We start from the raw sequence: 22209 nt of genomic DNA, 5'->3' as shown, positions 1-22209 counted from the left end.
GATTCCTGTGACATCCTTTGACATTCTTAAATTCTCTCTTGCATTAAGTGTCTCCTTTTAAAAATTAAGGTATAAATATTTATTTATGTACAAGTTTGTAGAGAAATCTAATGGTTTAAAATCACTCAGCCTATCTGGAATGTTAATGATATTTTTATCTGCACTGTGAACATACAAAGGGAATTACTGAATTAGCAGGTACTATTTCTGTTTTTATAAGTATCGCATAAAAGTGAAAAATATAAGCCACATCACTCACCAGATAAATACATTTTAAAAGGGTGATTTATTAAAATCCTTAATGACAATTTTACTGTAAAAGGTTGGAAGTTCTCTCATTTTGTTTGAAGAGTGGTGTGGTCTAACTGTACTTACATATGTGACATACACGTTTTTTCACTTACATAAGTGGTCTAGTTCCAATTACACACTGGGAAGAAAATACTCATAATTGCAACAAATGACTTTTCAGTCTGTCTTGCATTGGGCAAACACTTTTGCAAAACATACTGTTTCGGTTTCTCCTGTCCCTAAAATTAGAATAATGCTTATCTAGAAAAATTAACATTAAAAATTAATATTTCATTCCCAGTATTATCTGAAATTATTAGAGCATTACCCTATAATTTTATCATTCTCTCTCCATCCATAAGGAAACCACCATGCATCATAGCTGTCAGCACAGAAGAAAGAAGTCAGTTGCTTCTTCTTCCTAATCCTCAGAGTACTCTCTTTTGTTTATGTCCATGGTAGTACATCAAGTCAGTACAGAGATCTGAAGGGCAAGAGGCACAACAAATGTTCCCAGATTCAAATCTCATGTTATTCTCTGAACTACACTGGGACAAGTTTCTCAGAGATCCAGACCATGCTAAGGGAACAAGCTGACCATTAAACCGGTAATTCTGGGACAGAATTTGAGACATCTCTAGCACTCTTTAGTCATTAGTGGGGGTAAAAGTGGAAAATTAAGAAAAAAAGAAGAAAAACACTTTGAAAAACAGTCCTACTGCATGACCTTCTCTTTCCAAACCTCTTCCCGAATGTAGTCCCATAGAAGAAGGTACAGCAGGCCACATCCACTAAGATTTCAGATGCTGCTATGACACCATGATGTCTTTTTAATTCTGAAAGTTTTATTTTCAGCTTCTATGCAGACTTAAAATGCAGACAATTAAGTTCTGATACACCTGAAGTGGGTTATTGCATCATTGTGTGAATGAAATGCCTTCCCTGGGACTAGCTGTGGAACCAGTTGTGTTCAATACTACAGTATTTGATCTTGAAAAAGATAACGAAAATGATGTATCTTGTAGGAAATATAACAGGAAAAAAAAAGAGAAATATTGCACTGATTTAATGCTCCAATTAGCTTAACTGCTACTTGAATTTAATTAAATATTGCATTGCTGTAAGATGTTCATAAATGATTTGCAAATGTACATGTACAGAGGAATGGCACTAATTTGAGTGATTAAGGCTCAAAGATTTATTAAAGGATTTCACAAGATCTGTAGTAACCAAAAATGTGATCACAGAAGAGAGTAAGTCTTACAAAAATGCCTGTCTTTGTAATGGAGCTATTACTGCTGATACCAGGGTTTGTATTTTAATTTCTGGTTTCTTGCTTCATTCTACACTGTGATATTCAGGCATCTCTTGAAATGCCTCACTTCTGTGAATAATCTTACATTTCCCCTGGCACTTTGCAGAAAGCAAGGTGCTCTGTTATCTTCAAAATTCTGTGCCCTCTGAAGTGCATGAGAGTTTGACACTGACTCCTGTGGGATGTCTCGGAGCATATACAGCACTGTGTGCAGACAAACTGCAATTTAATTGCTTACTTTGCGTCCTTTTCTCCAAAATACAAAATTTCATTGCAGACACAATTTGAATACCTTTGTCACATTGAAGAGAGAAAGAATTAATTAAATCCCAGATTGTCAATCAAGCTGAGAACACAATATGGAAATCCCTGTTAAACAGAAGGCAAGTAGCAGTGCTCAAATTGTGATAGAGACTAATGTATCTTGTGAATCAAGATGCCATCTCCAATCTGTAACATAATGAAATGCACAGATTCCTCCCTGCCCCCATTCCCACTCTTTTTGCTCCAGTCTGAAGTGCACTCTGTAATGCATTATTAAGCCAAATTCTGACCCAGTTTCTTAATTATCTGTAAGCTACAGAGAACTTGTAGCAGAATATTAACTAAGGCAAGAGATGTAATACAGAAGAATCCATGATGGCATTAGAGAAAATCATTAGCATTTTGCTAACAAAATCCTTCACATTGTAATATTTAACTTAGCCTAACATGCAGAATTTATATTTTAAAGGGGCTAAGCCACCAAAATAACCCAGGGAAAAAAAATAGAAATTAAATACAAATATTTGGAGAAGCATTCCTGGATTCACAAACTCAAAATACTTATAGCATACTGAAACATTTCTGGAACAAGAAGATTTTTTCCAACCGTTCTGAGTGGATACCATGGACAAATATTACAATCTCATATAACATTATGTGCCCAACTATTTATTTTAGCTGAACTGTAAAATGTAACCTGCTATGGGTTGTACATGTGTACCAAAATGTTGGGGAGTACAATTGGGACCAAGAACAGTCATAGCAGATGACAGTTTGAACAAACCCTCCAAACACTCTTGTGCATGGTTAGTATCAAGTTAGCAGCTGCAGTTTTATACCTCCCTGCACCGCTGCATATTAGCGGAATATGAGAAATTTTCTTGGTGAAAATACAACTACAGATACACAAAACCAGAAACAAAGAACACAAATACTTCTTCCTAAAAAGCTGCAGGCGTATGTGAGTTTGAAGACTTGCTGTACCTCTGAAGTAAAAGTGTTTGAGTGAGTGAAAAACATACTGAAAGAGCAATTTATTTAGTGAGAACAATTTTTAATATAAAACATATTTCAAAATTATTTGAGGAAAAATACTTTCCCCACCCCATAATTGAATGATTTGTGGTATGTGCATATAGAAAGTCAAGCTTTAATTGTAAAATTTAGACAGCAGAGAAAGTCTGCAAAATATATTCATAATTGTGGAGCAGGATGTATTTATTCAGTTCAAAGATCAAAGAAAACCCATGTAGTCCCTTTACCATCGAGTTGAAGAGTCACCTAACTGCCGAATACGGAATTTTTATATATGTTTTTAAAAATATTTCTTCCATGAATTCCTCAATGAAGAAATTCTACTATTTCAGAAACAAAAAGAGTCAGTTAAATACGTTTTATTTGTAACAGTGTCAAATGCAGCTTGTGTGGGAAGTTGGTTCTTTGCAACACGTCAGATGATTGGAAAATGCTAGTAAGCTTAATGTACATTCAAGTACATTGCTTCAGTTTGAAGTGTACTTTCGCTACTGAAGCATCTGGATGCATCATTCCTTATGCTAACACTGTGAATTTTGCACTGCAACCTGCCAAATATTCTTCTTCCAGGAATTAAGGTGTCCAAAATTTCTCCAAAGTGATGAATAGCAAGGCTGAGGCACCTTTCACAGATACGGAAAAAACCTCAAAGTCAATATTTTATACTCAAGCACCTAGTCCAGCACACAGGCATTGAGACTAAAAGACCAATTTTCAAAGGCAGTTTCTGTAAAAGTACCACACATTTTTCTATTTTCTTCCTAGGCTAACCTGTGTATTCAGGCCCAAACATTCATACCAGACAATCCTCTACAGAGCACAGACGCCTTTTCTCATGCATTTGCAGTTCGTTTGTGTTTGACTGTAATCAAGCCAGGATTTAGTCAGCTGTCCCTCGACCCAAGGAGAGAGCAACTGTGACTCCACATGCTCCAGCGACAAAGCTGGACACCAGGACAATGTTTACCAATGTCAATGTGTCATGCAAACCATCTGTGACATCCTGACCCCACAGTGTTTGGCTCTTTCACCTCCTGAAGTGCTTTGATCCACAGTGGTGGACTGTCAGGAAATATTCATGGCATCTTAGGCTGGAACCCATTCTGACCAATGCAGCCATGGCTGGACAGACCACCTAAAGGCCCTGATCTTGTCTCTGTTGGGCATAGAAAAGTCTGTAGTGAAAATATGCTGGTATCTATTGTTCACATCTTAGCATAATCACCAGTGCTATTACTGTTAAATGAAAGAAAGCCCCCTCCCCTAAAAGCAAAATCATCTGTTTAGACACAGCAACATTCTGCTGCCTTGTGTCATGCCACTCCATGGTTGTTGCTATTTCTCTCACAAAAATGTCCAGTATTAGGGTTTTTTGACTTTTCAGGCCTCCATTTCTTCCATCACTTCCATCACAATTGTTCGAGGGCCGGTCAGGATGAGGTTGCTCACTGTCCTGTAATCCACATGGAGAACATTGAGGCCGTTGACAGATACGACAAATTGGCAAACCTGAGGCGAAAGCAAGCAGCAAAACAAGTTATGCATTAGACTTTATTTTGTTAGGTTAATTACACAGATGTACTGTCAACTCCTGGGCAGTCAAAACCCCCAGAACTCTTCACATCATCTCATTTGGTACTTTAAAAAGCCCCCACATTTCTTAGAATTAGTCTGGCAAGGTTAATTTTCCGTAACTTTGAAACATCACTTCAACTTTCAAATCGGTGGAATTCAACTTTCAAATCTTTGGAATTTTGAAGTCCTACATCAATCATTTTTTCTTATAACAATGATATTTTTTCTTGTATCAGTGATATTTTATGGTATCAATGGTGCTTTGCAAACAATATGGGACATCCAGCTCTGGAGTCCCCAGCACAGGAAGGACATTGACTGCTGGAGCAAGTCCAAAGGAGGCCACAAAGATGATTAGAACGATGGAACACTTCTCTTATAAGGAACAGCTAAGGGAATTAGGTTTGTTCAGCCTGGAAAAGAGAAGGTTTCTGGGTGATCTTATTGTGACCTTCTAGTACCTAAAACGAGCCTACCAGAAAGATGGAGAGGGACTATTTTCACAAGGGCCTGGAGTGACAGGTAAGGGGGAAAGGCTTCAAACTAGAAGAGCATTGTTTGTATTAGATATTAGGAAGAAATTCTTTACTGTGAGTGTGGTAAGGCACTGGCACAGGCTGCTCAGAGAAGCCGTGGATGCCCCATCCCTGGAACTGTTTAAGGCCAGGCTGCATGGAGCTTTGAGCAATCTGGCCTAGTGAAAGGTGTCCCTGTCCACAGCAGGGGATTGGAACGAGATGATCTTTAAGGTCCCTTCCAACCCAAACCATTCTATCATTCTATGAAGACAGCTCTGGCTATTGCAGTCTGTTATCCTTAGTTTGTCTTAAACACTTTCTTAGAAATCATTTTAGTCAGCTCTTGGTAATCACAGTAAAAATATGCACCATGTTTCCAGGCTCAGGGCAAGGTCTGGATGATGACTTCACTAGATTCAGTGCCAAAAGCTCCACTGGTATAACATGAACAAAATGGATCCAAATTTTAAGAAATAATATCATGGAAGATGAAGTCAGTACTAGGACAGATTCAAATGTCACTGCCATGTGACTGGTTTTAATTTCCTTCACCAAGTATGGCTTATTAATTGATTTCAAATATGCTAGTATTTTGTTTGTAAAAGCTGTAACAAATACAAACGTTGGAAGTTTTGTATGATCATAGGCCATTTTCAAGCAAAATAGTCTTGACAGAAATATTCTGATGGACACCACTGTATCTCTTAAAACACTTAAACAGAGAAAAAGTCACACCAACATTGTAAAAAAACTGCAGGAAAAGAAAGATAATACTGATTCCTCAAAGACATTAAGCCTTCTCTGTATCTAATCATAATATTACAGCGTTTGGTAAAAAGGTAAAAAAATGTGTGCAGTGTCTAGATCTGTATTTTTAATGATAAAAATATGGAGCCTAAGTGAATAATAATGTTGTGCTGATGTTTCAATGGAAACAATACATTCACTAGAAAGTTATCTTACTCATAAGTCACCTTGAGTCTGTAAGAAAGAAGCTATGAAACAAGTATTAAGAGAAATTTTCATGCTTTATTTTATATGGACAGGCTGGATCAATGGGTTGGGGCCAGTTTTATGAGGTTCAACAAGGTCAAGTGCTGGGTCCTGCAGCTGGGTCACAACAACCCCCTGCAGCACTGCAGGCTGGGGAACAGTGGCTGGAAAGCTGCCCTTGGAAGAGGATCTGGGGGTGCTGGTCAACAGTGACTGAACATGAGCCAGTGTGTGCCCAGGTGGCCAAGAAGGCCAATGGCATCCTGGCCTGTATCAGAAATTGTGGCCAGCAGGACCAGGGCAGGGATTGTCCCCTTGTACTCAGCACTGCTGAGGCCACACCTCAAATCCTGTGTCCAGTTCTGGGCCCCTCACTACAAGAAAGACATTGAGGGGCTGGAGCGAGTCCAGAGAAGGGCAACGGAGCTGGGGAAGGGTCTGGAACACCAGTCTGATGAGGAGCAGCTGAGGGAGCTTTGGCTGTTAAGCCTGAAGAAAAGGCAGCTCACGAGAGACCATACCACTCTCTACAACCCCCTGAAAGGAGCTGTAGCCAGGTGGGGGTTGGTCCCTTCTCCCAGACACCAAGTGACAGAGCAAGAAGAAACAGCCTCAGGTTGCACCAGGGGAGGGTTAGTGCCAGGGTCTAGTTGACATGATAGGGTTCGGTCAGAGCTTGGACATGATGATCTCAGAGGTCTTTTCCAACCTATTTGATTCTGTGATATGAGAAAAAATTTCTTCACTGAACAGGTGGTCAGACATTGGAACATGCTGCCCAGGGAAGTGATAGTACCACCATCCTTGCAAGTGTTAAAAAACCCGTGTGGATGTGGCACCTGGGAACATGGTTTAGTGGTGAATATGGCATGTCAGGCTAATGGCTGGACTCGATGCTATTAGACCAACCAGTCTTTTCCAGCAGTCACAATTCTATCAGTCTATGATTTTTCACTTCTCCTATTTAGGCAGAAGCACAAGACAGAAATGGATGCAGGAGAGGTGGGAAGCAGCTCTGGTGTCTTCCAATGCTACCTCTAAAGCAGATTTTCTCACATGCCAAGTCATTTAACTTTTGTGTGCCAGCTAACTTCCCTCTCAAGTAAAATGTGTGGTGAAACTCAATTCGTACTTGTGCAAAATGGACAGAATGTAGCTATCAATTTAAGAAAAATTATAGTGGAAGCAAACCCAATCGAAAAATGTAACATTTCATAAAAAAATATCACTGATGACTTTTAATCTCTTCTCCTTAGAGCCTCTGCACAGGAAGAGTGGCAGCAGCAGCCCCTGAAGGGATGGTAGACTCTTACACCTTACACCTTACCCTCAGAACTCCTCTGCAGAGCTGAAGATCCTGGAAGTAGCCTTACTGGTAGCCTAAATGATATCCAAAGTATGGCAATCAGTGATATAACTGAGTAAACTCCCATGGCAGTAATCTTTCCTATATATGAATATTTCAGCTGCAAGTAGCATTAGGGAAATGGTTCCGTTTTTGCATGCAGACAAAGCCTTCTAAATTTTAAGGATTTTTATTGAAAAGGTAACCCATCATCCTCTGCAGTGTGTCCAATTAGTATTTAACTGGCATGTCTATTTAGTTTAAAATGCAGATTACTGCAGTATCTGTAGGTCTCAACTTCCAGTGGTATTTCCTGATGCCTTCTACGGCTTTCCAAGATTGTATCAAGTTTTACTGAATTATAGCTCTGGCTCTAAAATAATATTTGGGTTGATTTAAAACAGACCTGCAGAAACAACATTGTCTCTTCTGGCTTAAAGCAATTTTTGGAAGTTGAATGGCTGATGTTTGTTTTACTGTTGCATATTCTCAGACTTCTTGAGTTACTGGAATCCCAATGCATGGAACTCATGTTTGGCCAGGTTCACGCATGCAAGTGTGCAACAGATAAATCTGCATGCTGGATCATGTCATGCATATTCGGGGCCTTTGGGGAATGCTCCTGGCAGAGGAACAGACTTTCAGACCAGCCAGTCACCCACACCAGGGCTGCTGCAATGGGGTAAATGCAGATGGTACAGGCACAACAGTAGTGAAAAGCAATGTGGATGCCAAAGAGTGGCTTTCTTGTAGAAGACAAGAGCTGACACATCTGCATTCTCAATGTATTTGTTTTATCATATGCCCTTGGCAGTACTATTAACCAGCAATGGGTATGGGCTGAGAACAGTTCCCTTCATGCCATCCTTTGCACTGGATCCAAAAGGCTTATTAGTTTCATCATTCCCAGGGGAGAGGATTAGATGCAAGAAGTCCTCCCAAGCCAGATGAGGAGAAATGCAGACAGGGGGACAATAGATAGAAAAGCACAGTCCCACCCTAAAACTGCATAAAAAGACCCATGAGGAACAGGAGATGGTAATAAAGAGCCAACCACCATGGGGGCAGAAAGCTCTCTCCATAGTAAGTGCTTGACCAGTGCCCCTGAGGGCTGAGTCTCTGCAAATTCCAACCCTGGCTCCCTCAGGGATGAAGAAATGTGGAGCCATTTGCTGTGTCCTCCAATTCTGGTGATGAGAAAGAGGTTTGCACAGTCCTGAGCCCTCTGTTATGCTGAGTGCCCTCGACTCACTCAGTTTTCTTCTCCCCACCCTGATTTCCCATTCAGCACTGCATCCAGCAAGGGGAAATGAAATGCAGAGGTGCTTTGTGCATTTTGGTCATCATCAATCCTGCCCCAAAAATGTTCACATCATGCATTGCTCTGCTGAAGCTAGAAAACAAGCAAGAGCAAGTGAGCATCCTCAAACCAGCCCTGACTGAATATATCAACCCATACATTATCATCTCAGGAATCTTCTTACGGAGACTGGTTTACACGAACACATTGATTTAATGTTACATTTATAAAAACACATTTCAAAAAGCTGTAAGTGCTCAACTCATAGCTGCAGCTGTTAAGGGCTTTGTAATTACAAACATGTAAAGTATTTCTGTTGGTTTCCACACATCAGTAACTATAATAGATGATAAACTACAGTTAGAAGAGCCTCAAAGAACCTTTTATTGCACATTTCCTCATTGCTCTCCAAGGAGCTTGACAAGAGATAACCATCCCTTTTTATCCCTTAGACTTCAAGAAATGACACAGCCCAGAATAAATTCCAACCATTTTGTTGGTCAGGATGTGGTGATCTAAAAACCACAGAACTAATAATAGTTAAATAAAGCAACACTCAAATGAAAAAACCCCTCCCTTAATTGATTTCAAATATTTAAGTATTATAGCAATAAACATTTATTGTTGAGTATTTCAATTTCCCGCCACTGGAAACAGCAGCTTATGGAAGCAGGGATAGCAGAAAAGGCACCTCTGTCTTTCTGTGGGTTTTCCATGGCACATACAGAAGGTTTAACCAAATCCAGGTGTCCCTATAAAAAGATAAACTTCAAGTTTGGGTTTACATCTGAACAGAAAGGATCTGGGACTCTGTTGTTTAAAGAAGTTAGCAAAGATTCATCATGCCATTTATCATCGGACTGAAGATGGCAAGGAGAGGCGAGAATAATTTGTTACTGTAACATTTACTGGCCAAAATCAGGATTGTGCTGTACTTGGAACTGTACAACCTTTCCTCCCCCTCACTGGTAATTGCTCTTTCCTCCACAGCAATCTTTGGCTGTCTGCCCCTCCTCAGTCTTGCCAAGCTGCCCTGCAGATGTACATCCACACCCCTTGATTTTCCTGCTGGGAGAACTGCCTGCCAGCCAAACCAAAGCCCCTTCCCTTGCAGGGGGCTGCCTGCACCAGGGCTGGACAGCTGAGCTGGGGTTGATCAGGAGCTGAGATGAGGATGACTGTGGGATCCTTCTAAGGGATGTCAGAGACTGGCTGCAGGCATGGGCGTGGAATTGCGCAACTACCTTAAAGCCAACTATTAAATAAAAACATTGCATACCTGTCACTAATTCTTTGTTAGTTCTGCCTCAGGATGACCTTAATACTTATAAATGCTACAGGAATGTTCTTAGAGGATAGGCAGCTAGACTAGATCTTTGGATATTCAGATGCTGTTTGCACTGTAGGCTTCAGTTAGCTCTCCCTGCGGAGCCAAGCCTGGCTTGCTGGACTTTTCTGAATTTAATATATTAAAAAATCCTTTAAAAATATTCTTTCTTTTCCTAGGCACACTTTTTGAAGGGTGCTGTGAAAGATTATGAAGAGCTGGAAATTCCTGCTGCAGACTTTGACTTAATTGATCACTGCTGTTTGGAACAGCCCTAAAAAGACATTTAAATTTATAGATGCACTGAGTCCAACTGTTCATCACTGGTACAAAGCAAGTAACAGCCATGCACAGTCCACAGATAATATATCTCAAAACAGTATGACAAGACCATGATTACATGGCCACTTTAATTTGAGATAAATTTTTAAAAAACCCATCCAGATGAAGAGGAGCACAACCGCCATGAGGCAGCATGGCTGGGGACGGCGGGGGACTGCCTTTTCCACAGCAGCTAATGTGTGTGCCCCACTCGAGCAGCTGGGGGGTGAGGTGCTAATTCTCCATGGATTTATCATTTACATTTCAGTGCCAGTATCAGTGTCCAGAATCCACTCTGCTTTTTTGGTTTTTGTTTTTGTGTTTTTTGTTTGATTGATTGTGTGGTTTTGGTGACTTTTTCATGTTTTATTTGTTTGTTAACTACTCTTTAAGAAAGTACAAACACTAGTAAAAATGCAGATCAAATAGGTACCAAAGCAATCAATGTTACCAAATATAATGTAGGCTTGAATTCTCAAATCCAAAGCTAAATTATGCAATGAGACAGTAAAGATAGTGGCAAAAATACTGTTTCTCAGCAGTACTGATACTTTACCCTGTTATCTAGGCAGCAGTGGGAATATTCAGGGTCTAAAACTGCAAAGCATAAAGACTCTGCCAGTACACTGTAGTTTTCTCCTTCAACAGCAAAAAGGTCAACCAAACAAAAAGGTTTGATGGGCTGTTTGGTACTGATAGTAGCTCTGGCATCAGCAATTAACAGCATAAAGAGATGTTGAGAACACTGCCACCGATTAATTTCCACTGAAGGTGTGAATATTACTGTACACGTGGCAACTGTATGAAGGAAAATATTAAAAAATGCTGGAGAGAGTGTGAAATCCAGTCTTGCACTAATCTTCTCACTCCGGAGCAGCCAGGATTTCACTCCTGGATTCTATGTGGATCTGAAACAGATTTCTAGCAGCTGACAGCTCAAACCAGGACCATGTTCTGCTGCAAAGCACATCCCTTTGAGACCAAGGTAGTTCAGAAGTTATTAGCACATTGCACAGAAACACGCCATTGTTGGGAAAGCTGTGTCTGAAACGAGGCTGGCTCAGTCATCCACCATGAGACAGACTGGATTTAACCCTTTGCTCTGTTCATGATTTGTATCCACAGTGATTTACATACACTTGGATAGTTTGGGACAAACTTCCTTGACTACTATTCCTTCTTATCATCTGATGCGAAGCCAAAGTCACACAGAAGATTTTTACTTTAAGACAAACTATTCCCAAAATGCAGGGAGAAATGTATTTTCTTCTCGGTCTCTTTTTTTAAAAAAACCTTATTAGCATCAAGTAAAAATGGCAAATATAGGAGTTATTTTCAACCTTGGGAAGTTTTTCAGCAATTTTCCTAAGAACTAAAATAAAAGTTTCTAAGTATAACTTCTTTCAGAGCTGTTCAAAGACGAGTGTCTTTTGACTATTTTACAGAGTAGAACTTGTACCAGAATTGACATTATAACTATTTCAAAAAGAAAAATATATCCCAATGGTAATATTTTTGCTTATCTTCTTGCTAGTGAAAATTAAGATTAAATCCATTACAGAGACAGCCTGCTTACATATCTGTTATACAGATACCCTCAATAATTATAAATAAATGCTTTTTTCATGTCCAGCAGGCACAAGGATCAGCTGGGAGGTTTGAGTAGCTCAAACTTATAATTGCTTCATTATGGTATTCTGAAACTCACTGTGATCTTCCAGAGGAAAGTCCTCCACATGTGGTTAGACACCCATCTGTTTTATACGTGCATGAGAGACCCACAAGATCCTGATTTCTATTAAATATCAGGCCATGCTGTCCGTAAGAATCCATCCTTTATGGGCACCCATGAAGTCAGGGCTGAAGGGTTTTTTGCAATTGTCAGTGACCTGGAGATGTCATCAGCAGGATACCCAACAAATCAAAATTTTCAGACTTTAGATACTTTTAAAAGCTCTAGGCCAGTTCTAATATTGAAAACGTAATGGTTGATTCCTGTGGTATGGCCACGGCTCTCATCTGGGAAGGTTACTAAACTCCTGGAACTGAGAATGAAAAAGCAAAGCAAAAAAAAAAAAAAAAAAAAGAATACGCAGCCTTTACCATTGCTTGTTTCAAGAGTTGATACATCTGTTTTGGCATTTCTTGTCTTGATGACAGATTTCAGCAAAATTTGGGCAAGGCTTAGGTGCTACAAGAACATAACATCTGAAACACAGCTTTCCAGCCTTCTCCAAGGGAACATCCAAGCTTCCAACATTTTAAAGGTAGAGGTATCTTTCCAATGGGATCCTTTCCCCCTTGCACACCCCTTGCTCCTCTGCAGATGCTGGGAACCATTCCTCCCACTCCAGCCTCCCAAGCACCACTGCCCTCCAAGTAAACAGATGGAAATCAAGGTGTCAGTTTTTAAAATCTAATTTAAATATGAAATGTGAAGGAGTTGAGAAATGAGTGAAAGTAAACACTTCCACTTAAGGCTGTTATTTTGTCACGAAGGAACAAAAAACTACACTGTTTGTACTTTTCATTGCTGTTACCAACTAGAAAGAAGCTATTTACAAGTGGATAACCAGACAGGCTTGCCTTGCCAATTGGTATATCTCTTGAATAAATCCTACCAGCTAATTACCACATCATCACCTTCAACCTCACACACCACATCATGTGTTTGTACACAAAACCCTTAGTGACAACACCTTTTGTGACAATGAGGTTTCCCTCTCTTTAGGGTGTAAAAAACTAATTTTACTTTTAAAAAAAATGTGGAAAAACGTGTTTGCTTATTAAAAGCTGGATCAGTAATCTGGTTCGGGGCCTCACAACTCCTTCTGCCTGTAGAAAGGGACATGCTCAGCCTGAATTGCCAAGGAGTCTGTGGATCCAGATATCAAACCCTTTCAAAGGGGAGGAAGGTTCATAGCAGGACTTGCTGCCTGCAGTCCCAAGAGGTGCTCCTGTCCCTTTGTGCTGGCTCTGGGAGCAGCGCACCAAAGCCAGGCACTGCTCCCTTTTCATCCTTTTCATCCTGTGCCAGCAAAAACAAATAAATGAAAGGACTTGTCTCCAGGCAAAGTTCCTTGACCTGCTGACATGGATGGAGGAAGGAGGCAATAGATACATATCTGGTTGGAGGCAATGGGAAAGAGGGAGATGAAAAGGAGGTGAAGATAGGATCAACCTTCCTGGCAGAAACTTACACTTAGATCAGTAAACTGCACCTTAAGTTTTCAGATAACTGAAAGTCCCAGTGAAATCAATGGCAGGATGGATGTTATGGTACCAAGAACAAATGCAGAGAAATCTGAGGCAGGAGAACAACAGTGGACGAGAGAGGGTGCAGAGCTCAGCTTCTTTTACACACTTACACACATAACCTGCATTTATGCTGATACAGGATTTCTTCTATTTTAATAGGTCACCCATAGCCATAAAGCAAAGGAATCCCCATGCTCAGCAAAGAGCCCAGGCTACAGAGATGCTGAATGTGCTGCCACAGAAGAGCTTAAGACCTAAGACTAACTTCTACATAAAAGCAAACACAGGCAGCACTGAAGTATTTGCTCTCACTCTGCTAAGCTTTACATTGTCACAATGGAATGAGGACAAGAGATGAAAATCAGAGGTCCTAAGAGTTATGTTTCCAGTTAGATTTTTATCTTTGGCATTTTTTTTTAAGAGTTCATGCAATCTTGATAGGATTAGTAAAGTAAAGCTGGAATCTCACAATTCACAACCTACTGCATGTTGCTGGAAGGTTAAAAAAATCATACCGTGGCCTTTACTCCGTAACTGAGGTTACTGGATGGAACAGAATAAATTGCAGATGTGTGTTCAGTTCTGTAAGTATCTCTAGCAAAAGTGTAATTGGCTGTAGAGTGGGTGGTGTGGGCGTAGGCAAGTATCCAGGCTTTGCATAAACAAGATTTTTTCTCTCGAGAGATGTGTTTCTTGTTCATTCTTTACACCAGTGTGAAGCTGGATCCCTGTTCCATCAGTGGGCTAAAAAATGGGTACCAACAGAGCACGGTACAACTTATAGCAGAGAAAATTAACTCAATTTACAGAATTAAAAATATAAGTGCATAATTCTTGTGCTCCATCTTGGTCTGCGACTGCTGAGTGGTATGGATGGTTTACCTCAGCAAGGCTTCATTACATACTTTCATCACATACATATTACATACTTATTTTGTTTTTAAAAAAGAGGCTGAATTTTCTGTAGTGTTCCAAACAAATTGGTCTCCAACTAAAAACAAACATTGGAATTTAAACAACATGTCTATTAGATGCATTTATTTTGTATTATGTAGTTTATAAAGTCACATCTATTTTATAACATAATACAGTAAGTCACATAATACAGAAAGTCATAGTTTCTCACGGGCTTCATCATTGGTTCAGATAGTCTCCCCCTCCCTCCCTCCTTCCCTTCCAAATGATGGGAATCTACGGGAATTCAAGTCCCTTTTTTTCACCAGGAAGAGAATTAAACCATTGCAGAGCAAATTCCACAAACAGAGTGGACAATTAGAGGAGGAAAAGAGCTGACCTAAGAGCCCATGAGAACAACTCTTGCTTTGGAGTGTGAGGCTTTTGGGCTGCACAAGTCTCAGCTCTGCAAGCTGACAGATCAGCTCAGTGGTCAGGCAAACACCGACACAGCAAACGGGAATTACTCATGAAGGTAAATTAACGCTATCTGTACAGATCTGGAGAGTAATAACATAAGAACCTAATACCCTGAAACACAAACCATCCATAAATATGGAATAGGGGAATATAGGTCACTGCTTTCCATGGCCCTAATTGGGAATTGGTGTGTAAAATAACTGACTTAATGTGAGTCCCAGGGAAAAATACCCACAGGTAAAGCTGGTCCAGGCTGGGCCACATCAGGAAAGCAAACCAGTGACTGCATGTCTAACTTTATAAGCATTTTTAATGTATAGTGCAATTTGATACCTACCATAGAACAGCTCTGAAAATGTTAAATAACTCAAATGGCTAAAGATGGCTCTGGGTAAAATACTGTGTCAGTGTCAGAAGAACACAGTCTAAGCTTAGAAATGATGTCTTTTTATGCTTGGGTTGACCTTTCAGTGTCTTTTTTTTCCTGGTATATCTATAACTAAACTATATTTGCTAAAACAAAGCCACATATAATGAATAAAGAACTTTAAAACTATGTATCAGTCTACTTACATAGTCAAATATAATTATGCTGAACTGTAGTTCATTTAAGTCCCATATTGGTTAAAAACAGTCACTAAGACAGAAAGAGCAAGGGAAATACAGGGGCAGACAGACTCATGCAGGGCATCCTCAGCACCCTCTAGTATCCAGCATGTCATGAGCACGAACAGTCTGCGCCATTTGAGACAAACAGCTGCTCTCTGTTTGCACAGACAAAAGTGCAATTGTTTTTCCATGTGTTTGGCTAGCTAAACAGAGCCTTGGCTTTAATGCAACATTTCCCAAATCATTCGCTTATACCATGAAAGGAAGCCACTTTGTGTCTTGAGCAGCAACAAGAAAAGAGACGAAGAAGTGGACAAGTGCAGGCAAGAGCCTGTAGAGCAGCAGCTGGGGAGCAGCAGCATCCTTGAAGTGCTCAGGACAGAGTGCTGAGATGGCCATGAACTTATAAAGCCAACAGCATCTGAGGAACTCTCCAAGCCGTCAAGTGAAATGAGTATTGCAACTAAACCAAGTAATACAAAATGCTTTTCATTCTCAGTTGAGAGCAAAAGTAGTTCAAAACTACAGCTTCTTGCTGTACTGGCCTCTAATTCTATGCCTTTTATAAAGCCATTTAGGATAACCTTTTTAAGATTTCACGCATTCTGCAGATCATTTTTCAGATGACAGTACTCTCTTTAGAGAGCCTGGACTACCAGGGAGTGACCTGCAATAGCCTACGACAGCTCGAGCATGGGTGAGATCCCAGCTGTTCTGTCAGGCACTAGATCTCGCCATTCAATGGGCTATAGACCACACAGGGATTTGGAAGTTGTATCAAAACAAGCACAGCCCTGTTTTACAGTGCAGCTGATACCAGTGCTGTTGTCTCTCTTTCTGAACAGTTACAGCTGTAAGACTCCAGAAAAAAAATCAAGAAAACACTTTCATAAAGGCAGGGTGTTCAGATATCTGGGTTATCCTGTCATAAAACACCACTTACTTGAAAAGAATTTTTAAACTACCATTTATTAAAATAATGTGACTAAATTTAGAAAATCCACTGATCTCCAATTATGAAGCTGCAGAATATTGGGGTTTTATATTTGTATTTGCTATTGATGAGAAGGAGCCAGTGTACAGACACAAGTGTAGTGGGTCACTTGTTGCCAAACAGCATTTTAGGTGACTGGCCCACAAACAAGTTCAATTCTAATGTCAACTACACTGCTGTGAATGCAGAAAAAAGAGCTCTGAAATATTATTAAACTTTCTGTACTCACATAAGGTTTCAGTTGTTGTAAAGAGAAAAAAAGTTATTTTATTGCCCAGTAAAACTCTCTGTTAAAAGAGTCTTTAGGAAAAATCACACAGAGGCATTGGAAAGCTAATACTACTCTGCAGGCCAAATTCTGGGTCTGGGATAAGCAAGTAAAACCTTGCTAAACCTGTGTCCTGTAAGTTTGGCAGGGGGGAAGATGTTAAAGGCAAAACTTAGACTCAAAAAGTTGAACTTGCTATTTTTATATTTCACCTGGCAATTCCCACTGTCTTAATTCCTTTCTCTATAGTGAGTGACATGGATCCTGTTGTTCAAAACCAGGGCTGACAATCATAAAAAGAATTTTTCTCTGTTTTCTTTTGTGTGTGCAGTTTGCAGTTCACATCCTGCTGGTGTGACGTTTGCGTCAATGTTCCCAACTGCATGGGAGGGGGTCTTTCCCCTTATACCTCAGCGGGTGACTTTTCACATGCCAAGTTTTGATTTATCATAGAACAGTTCCAGACAGCCACAGCAAGCACCTAGTACAACATAAAGGTGGCTTATTTTTTTAGCCAATTTTATGTCCACTGGCTCAGAAGAACAGAGGCTCATGATCCACTGAAGCAAGCACAGTCCCAGACCCAAATACCTAGCAGTGACTGTGCACTCTGAGGCTTGTGCACAAGGGTGGGGTTCACTTAACCTTCCAAAACAGCTTCAGAAGTTCTGCAGCCTCGGAAGAGATGTCTTCAAAACAAACTCATCCTTATACAACTCTGTGGACAAAGAAGCAAGGTAAACCAAGGAAACAAGCAGGAAAAAAAATGGAGATCCACTAAAAAAAGTAGGACTGTAGGACGAAATTCTGACGTCAGAAGATAACAGGAATTTTATCATGGCTTTAAAAGAACTAAAATTTCACACTTAAGAGTCTAGTAATTTATTAGTGAAAAATTGAGCAAAACAGGAGAATTTTGGTAAAGATCAGCAGAGACTGGAGTATGGTAGCATTAGAAAGTGTCTGTCTGCAGAGTAGTTACAACCTGGGCAGGGGTGGCAGGGTGGTATGTCACAAAGAAAGTATCTGGAGTTAATACAAACACAAACTTCAGCAGGGGGAGAAGAATGGCTTAGAAAGAGGAGAGCTGTACAAACTGATGTTTGAAACCCAGTGGTCTGTAACATTGCTGCATGGGAGTTACTGGGCCCAGTCTGCAAATTCTCTGCTCTGAGACTGGAAAACCTGGACCTTATGCTGTGAACCATAGTTCCCAAAAGGAAACAAAGAAACTTTAGCAAACTTCATCTGTACAGGTGCCAAAATGGATCTATTCACCAAATGTTTTGATTATGTTTGAGAATATGTCAGATTTTCTGGCATTTTCCATCTCTATTTAAACCCTAACTACTTCACAAGAATTCTGGTGGGAAATTGTCAGTATTGCACGAAGGGTTTGTGACAGGGGAAAGAGGAGAATCCAAATCCAAACTGTGACTTCCTTGTGGCCACCATGGGGCAGGTTCACCAGAAGCCCAGTGGCACAATGTCTCTAAGAGTCTCCTGACACAGAGGTTCAACAATGACTGGGCTTCCAACACAGAGGGGGAATAAAATGGACAGAGTAGCTGGTGCAGTGAAGGGGCAGAAGAGAGATACCCAATCCTGCACTGGGATTCCCAATAATGAGGAAAAACATTTCATTATTTCAATCAACCTAAAGACACTGTGCTAATGCAAAGGATGGTCAAGGACATAAAGACTCTCTTGTTGCATTTGTAGTAGCCTTAATGAAAGCAAAGGAGAAATTTGCCAAACCTTGTCTTCTTTTGGCAACTAACCAAAATTCTGGCAGTGACACACAATGCAGCTCTCAAAACCATGGTTTTTCTTCAGTTAGAGAAGCCTCTACTTTGGTGAGAGATCTGAATTCACGAAACTCCCAGACAAGAGGACATGGGTGCAATGCAGTTTTCTGCCCAGTACTCATAGAACCATGTTACTGTGATAATTTTCATGGCATTAATCCCAGTATAGTTAGAGTAACACGGTTTTAGGGTAGGTCCAACCTATCAGAAGTGGTAACAAGCTTCACTCTAAAAATCTGGGAACTATTTACATTTACTATAACATTGGGTTTAATTAAATACACACATGGGAAGTGGAAACTTTGGGACAGTTACAGAGGCATCACCATGGCTCACCAGCAAACTACCTGAGCAAATGATGGCCACAGACCAAAAAGAGAAGGTAGACACAGAGCAGGAACACCAAGGCACAGATTCATTCACGGATCAGGAAAGCACAGTGAGAGCTATACATGTTGTTAAAAAGTTGCCAAGGACAACCAGCCAGTAACTCATTTTTCATGTTGATGGTAGAGCTGAGTATTTTCACATTCACAAATAAATTATCTCTTCCAACTTCTGTTGAATCATTATGCTACTGACTAGCACAGCATTACTAATTTTTTCTTTAGAGTCTTTCTAAAAGACTTCCGCTAAGGATTAAATAAATAATAACGAAAAAGCCATCCAAACTGTTCACCAAACTGTTCAACATTATGTTCACCATTGCTATGCTCTTAACATGTCCTAATGTCCTGGTCCTGCACCTGGGGAGGAATAACCTGATGCACCAGTACAGGCTGGGGGACAACCTGCTGGGAAGCAGCTCTGCAGAGAAGAACCTGGGGGTCCTGGTGGACAACAAGCTGTCCATGAGCAGGGAAGCCAATGGTATCCTCGGGTGCATTAGGAAAAGAATTGCCAGCAGGTCAAGGGAGGTGATCCTGCACCTCTACTCTGTCCCAGTGAGGCACATCTGGAGAGCTGTGCCCAGTTCTGGACTCCTCAGTACAAGAGAGACGTGGAAAAAATGGAGTGGGTCCAGTGGAGGGCTACTAAGTCAGTCAAGGGTCTGGAGAATCTCTCTTACTATGAAAGGTTGAGGGAGCTGGGCCTGTTAAGCCTCAAAAAGAGATGACTGAAAGAGAACCTCATTAATGTCTATAAATATCTAAAGGGAGGGTATCAAGAGGATGGACCAGGCTCTTCTCAGTGGTTCCAAGCAGTAGGACAAGAGGTAACGTGCAGAAACTGAAACACAGGAAGCTCCACTTGAACATGAGGAAGAATTTCTTTACTGTGCAGTGACCATGCACTGGAACAGACTGACCAGGGAGGCTGTGGAACCCCCCTTACTGGATGGGCACAATCCTGTGCAATGTGCTCTAGGATGACCCTGCCTGAGATGGAAGGTTGGACAGATGACACCCTGTGGTCCCTCCCAACCTGACCCCTTCTTTGATTCTGTAATGTAAAAACCACTCTTCTCAAGCATGACTTCAATGCTGTTTGAGGCTAATGCTACTCACACTCCAATCTCTGTGATGGACAGTAGCACATAAAATCTGAGGTCCTGGTTACTGCTGCATAAAGTGCAAGACAGAGTTAAAACATCTTTGAATTTTCTTTAGTTTTGCAAAACCAGACTGATTTTATGGTAAACCATAAAATCTGATTTCTTAAAATTAGATTTTTTCAAAGTCACAGATGCTTGAATACAGCTTCCATATTTCTGTAGAGGAGAATGGACCTTTATACCACAGTTTATAATTAAATACTATCAGAAAACGAAGCACTTACAGAGACATGTTTGAAACTTATGTATACATTTATATTCAAGCCCTACAGCAGTGGTATTCATTGTGGGCAGTGCTATGCATGTTTAGCTCTCCTGCTTCTCTATTTATGGACAAGCTATGAAAGCAGTTTGTCAGCAACTTTTTTTGAGTGTTCGCATTACCAAATACATCCATTCTCAGCTCACTCTAATGTAATTATCGAATTCAGCAGCGAGCTGATAACACAGCTAGAGGAAAATCCCAACCTGCCTCAGTGTTTTCATGCTGTAATTGAAAACAGATGGCAACTTGTGTAATTTATGCTTTTCTACAATCAGTAACATGTTGGTATAAGATAAGAATTCTAAGACTGAATTGCATCTGCTTCAACAACACCATATGCTAGTGCACAGCATAAATATTTATCCAAGTCTACTCCATCTTCTCATTTAAAGCTCAATTCCATGAAAAAATGAAAGTACCCTTCAGATACCTTCAATTAGCACTGAAGCATCTCTGGAGTGCTTTAAAGAGCTAGAGGCCCAGCATCAAACACTGAGGTATCTTCTCTTTCCTGAACTCCGCAGAGAGGGTTAAATGGAGGCAGGTACGTTGTGCCTTATTGATACAATATAAATCCCAGTTTTAAAGGTCCTTTTAGGTGCCTTTAGGAGTTACAAGGAAGTTTCTCACTTACAATATCAATGCTTCTCTACCTTTCCCACTATCCTGTAAAAGACTGGAAACTGGACTTGGGATACTTTTTCCTGGAGGAATTTTTTTTTTTTTTAAGGATTTTTAGACTGATTCATCTTGCTTGCCGAACGGTTATGCAATCCTCATGTTTGAGGTCAGGTTGGCAAGGACCATCAAATGGGTTTTGTGTTTCTCTGCAGTGTGAGGTATGTGCAACTTCACGAGAATCTCACAGTTCAAATTTCTTCCAACTGCAGGAATATAAGGCACTGGCAATTCCTCTGACATCACATGCTTTTGGGTTGATTTTCACCCCACTAGACACTTAAAATGTGTGCCTTTTAGTCTTCCAAGTTACAAGCCTGTAATATGTTGTTATTGTGGCAGTACTTGAATTCTTTGGATTAATCAGATAGTACAGATATTCCTTTGATTGCATGGAATGGGCGTGATGACCTTGACATCGGTCGGCTTCTTGACACAGTGGCAACTCAATTACACTTGAGAGCTGGCTCTTATTCTGCTAGTGAAATCATTTGAGAAACCGGACCTGAAATAATCATTTGTGAATGCAGAAGACAAATGCACAGGCAGAAAATTTCTGAAGCTGATCTCCCTGTGCCACCTTTAGAGATCAGGAGAGCAGAACCATGCTGAAAGGGTCCTGGCTGCACATCACAGTTCCCAAGCTGAGCTCCTAACAGAAGGGGTTGGTACCAGTGACCATACGTGGTCCTTCAAACTCCCTGCTGCTGACTGAAATGAAGAATAGGCTTGAAAAGCTTGAACAGCCACTAGCAATTTGTAGGATTTGAAGATCATACGTGTTAACAGCTATAAATACTAATTTGCCAAGAATCAGTTTAAGGAATCAGATAGCTTGCTTTAACGGTTGGAGTTGGGCACTGATTTCTCCAGCCAGTGGGAAGAATGGATGATCAGCAAAATGAGTGATTAATTTGTCCCTCTCACAAGCCTCATACTTTGCTAGGTCTGCTTGGTCCGTCACACTCTGTCGCAGTTATGGCACACCAAATAACAATGTCATGCATAATTTAAGTCACTAGTTTGAAGCCAAGTTGTAACTTTTCAAGGAATATTTGCACCTTAAAAACAGAAATGAACTTACAGAATAAATCACTGAAAAAAGAGACAAAGAGT

The 22209-nt window shown here is 40.4% G+C and overlaps 1 protein-coding gene across 1 annotated transcript in view; it reads right to left on the bottom strand.

The window, feature by feature from the left end:
- Window positions 1–267: 267 nt before the first annotated feature.
- The window catches only part of DEPTOR (DEP domain containing MTOR interacting protein), a 79994-nt gene continuing 58052 nt past the window's right edge, over window positions 268–22209 (bottom strand). The window contains exon 10 of the mRNA XM_032132275.1: window positions 268–4414. Within this exon, the coding sequence (XP_031988166.1) occupies window positions 4286–4414 (129 nt within the window). The 3' untranslated portion in view covers window positions 268–4285. The remainder of the gene's footprint in view (window positions 4415–22209) is intronic.

Source organism: Corvus moneduloides, chromosome 1 (assembly GCF_009650955.1).
Source record: "Corvus moneduloides isolate bCorMon1 chromosome 1, bCorMon1.pri, whole genome shotgun sequence".
Lineage (NCBI taxonomy): Eukaryota > Metazoa > Chordata > Aves > Passeriformes > Corvidae > Corvus > Corvus moneduloides.
This window is presented reverse-complemented; position numbering and strand designations above follow the sequence as displayed.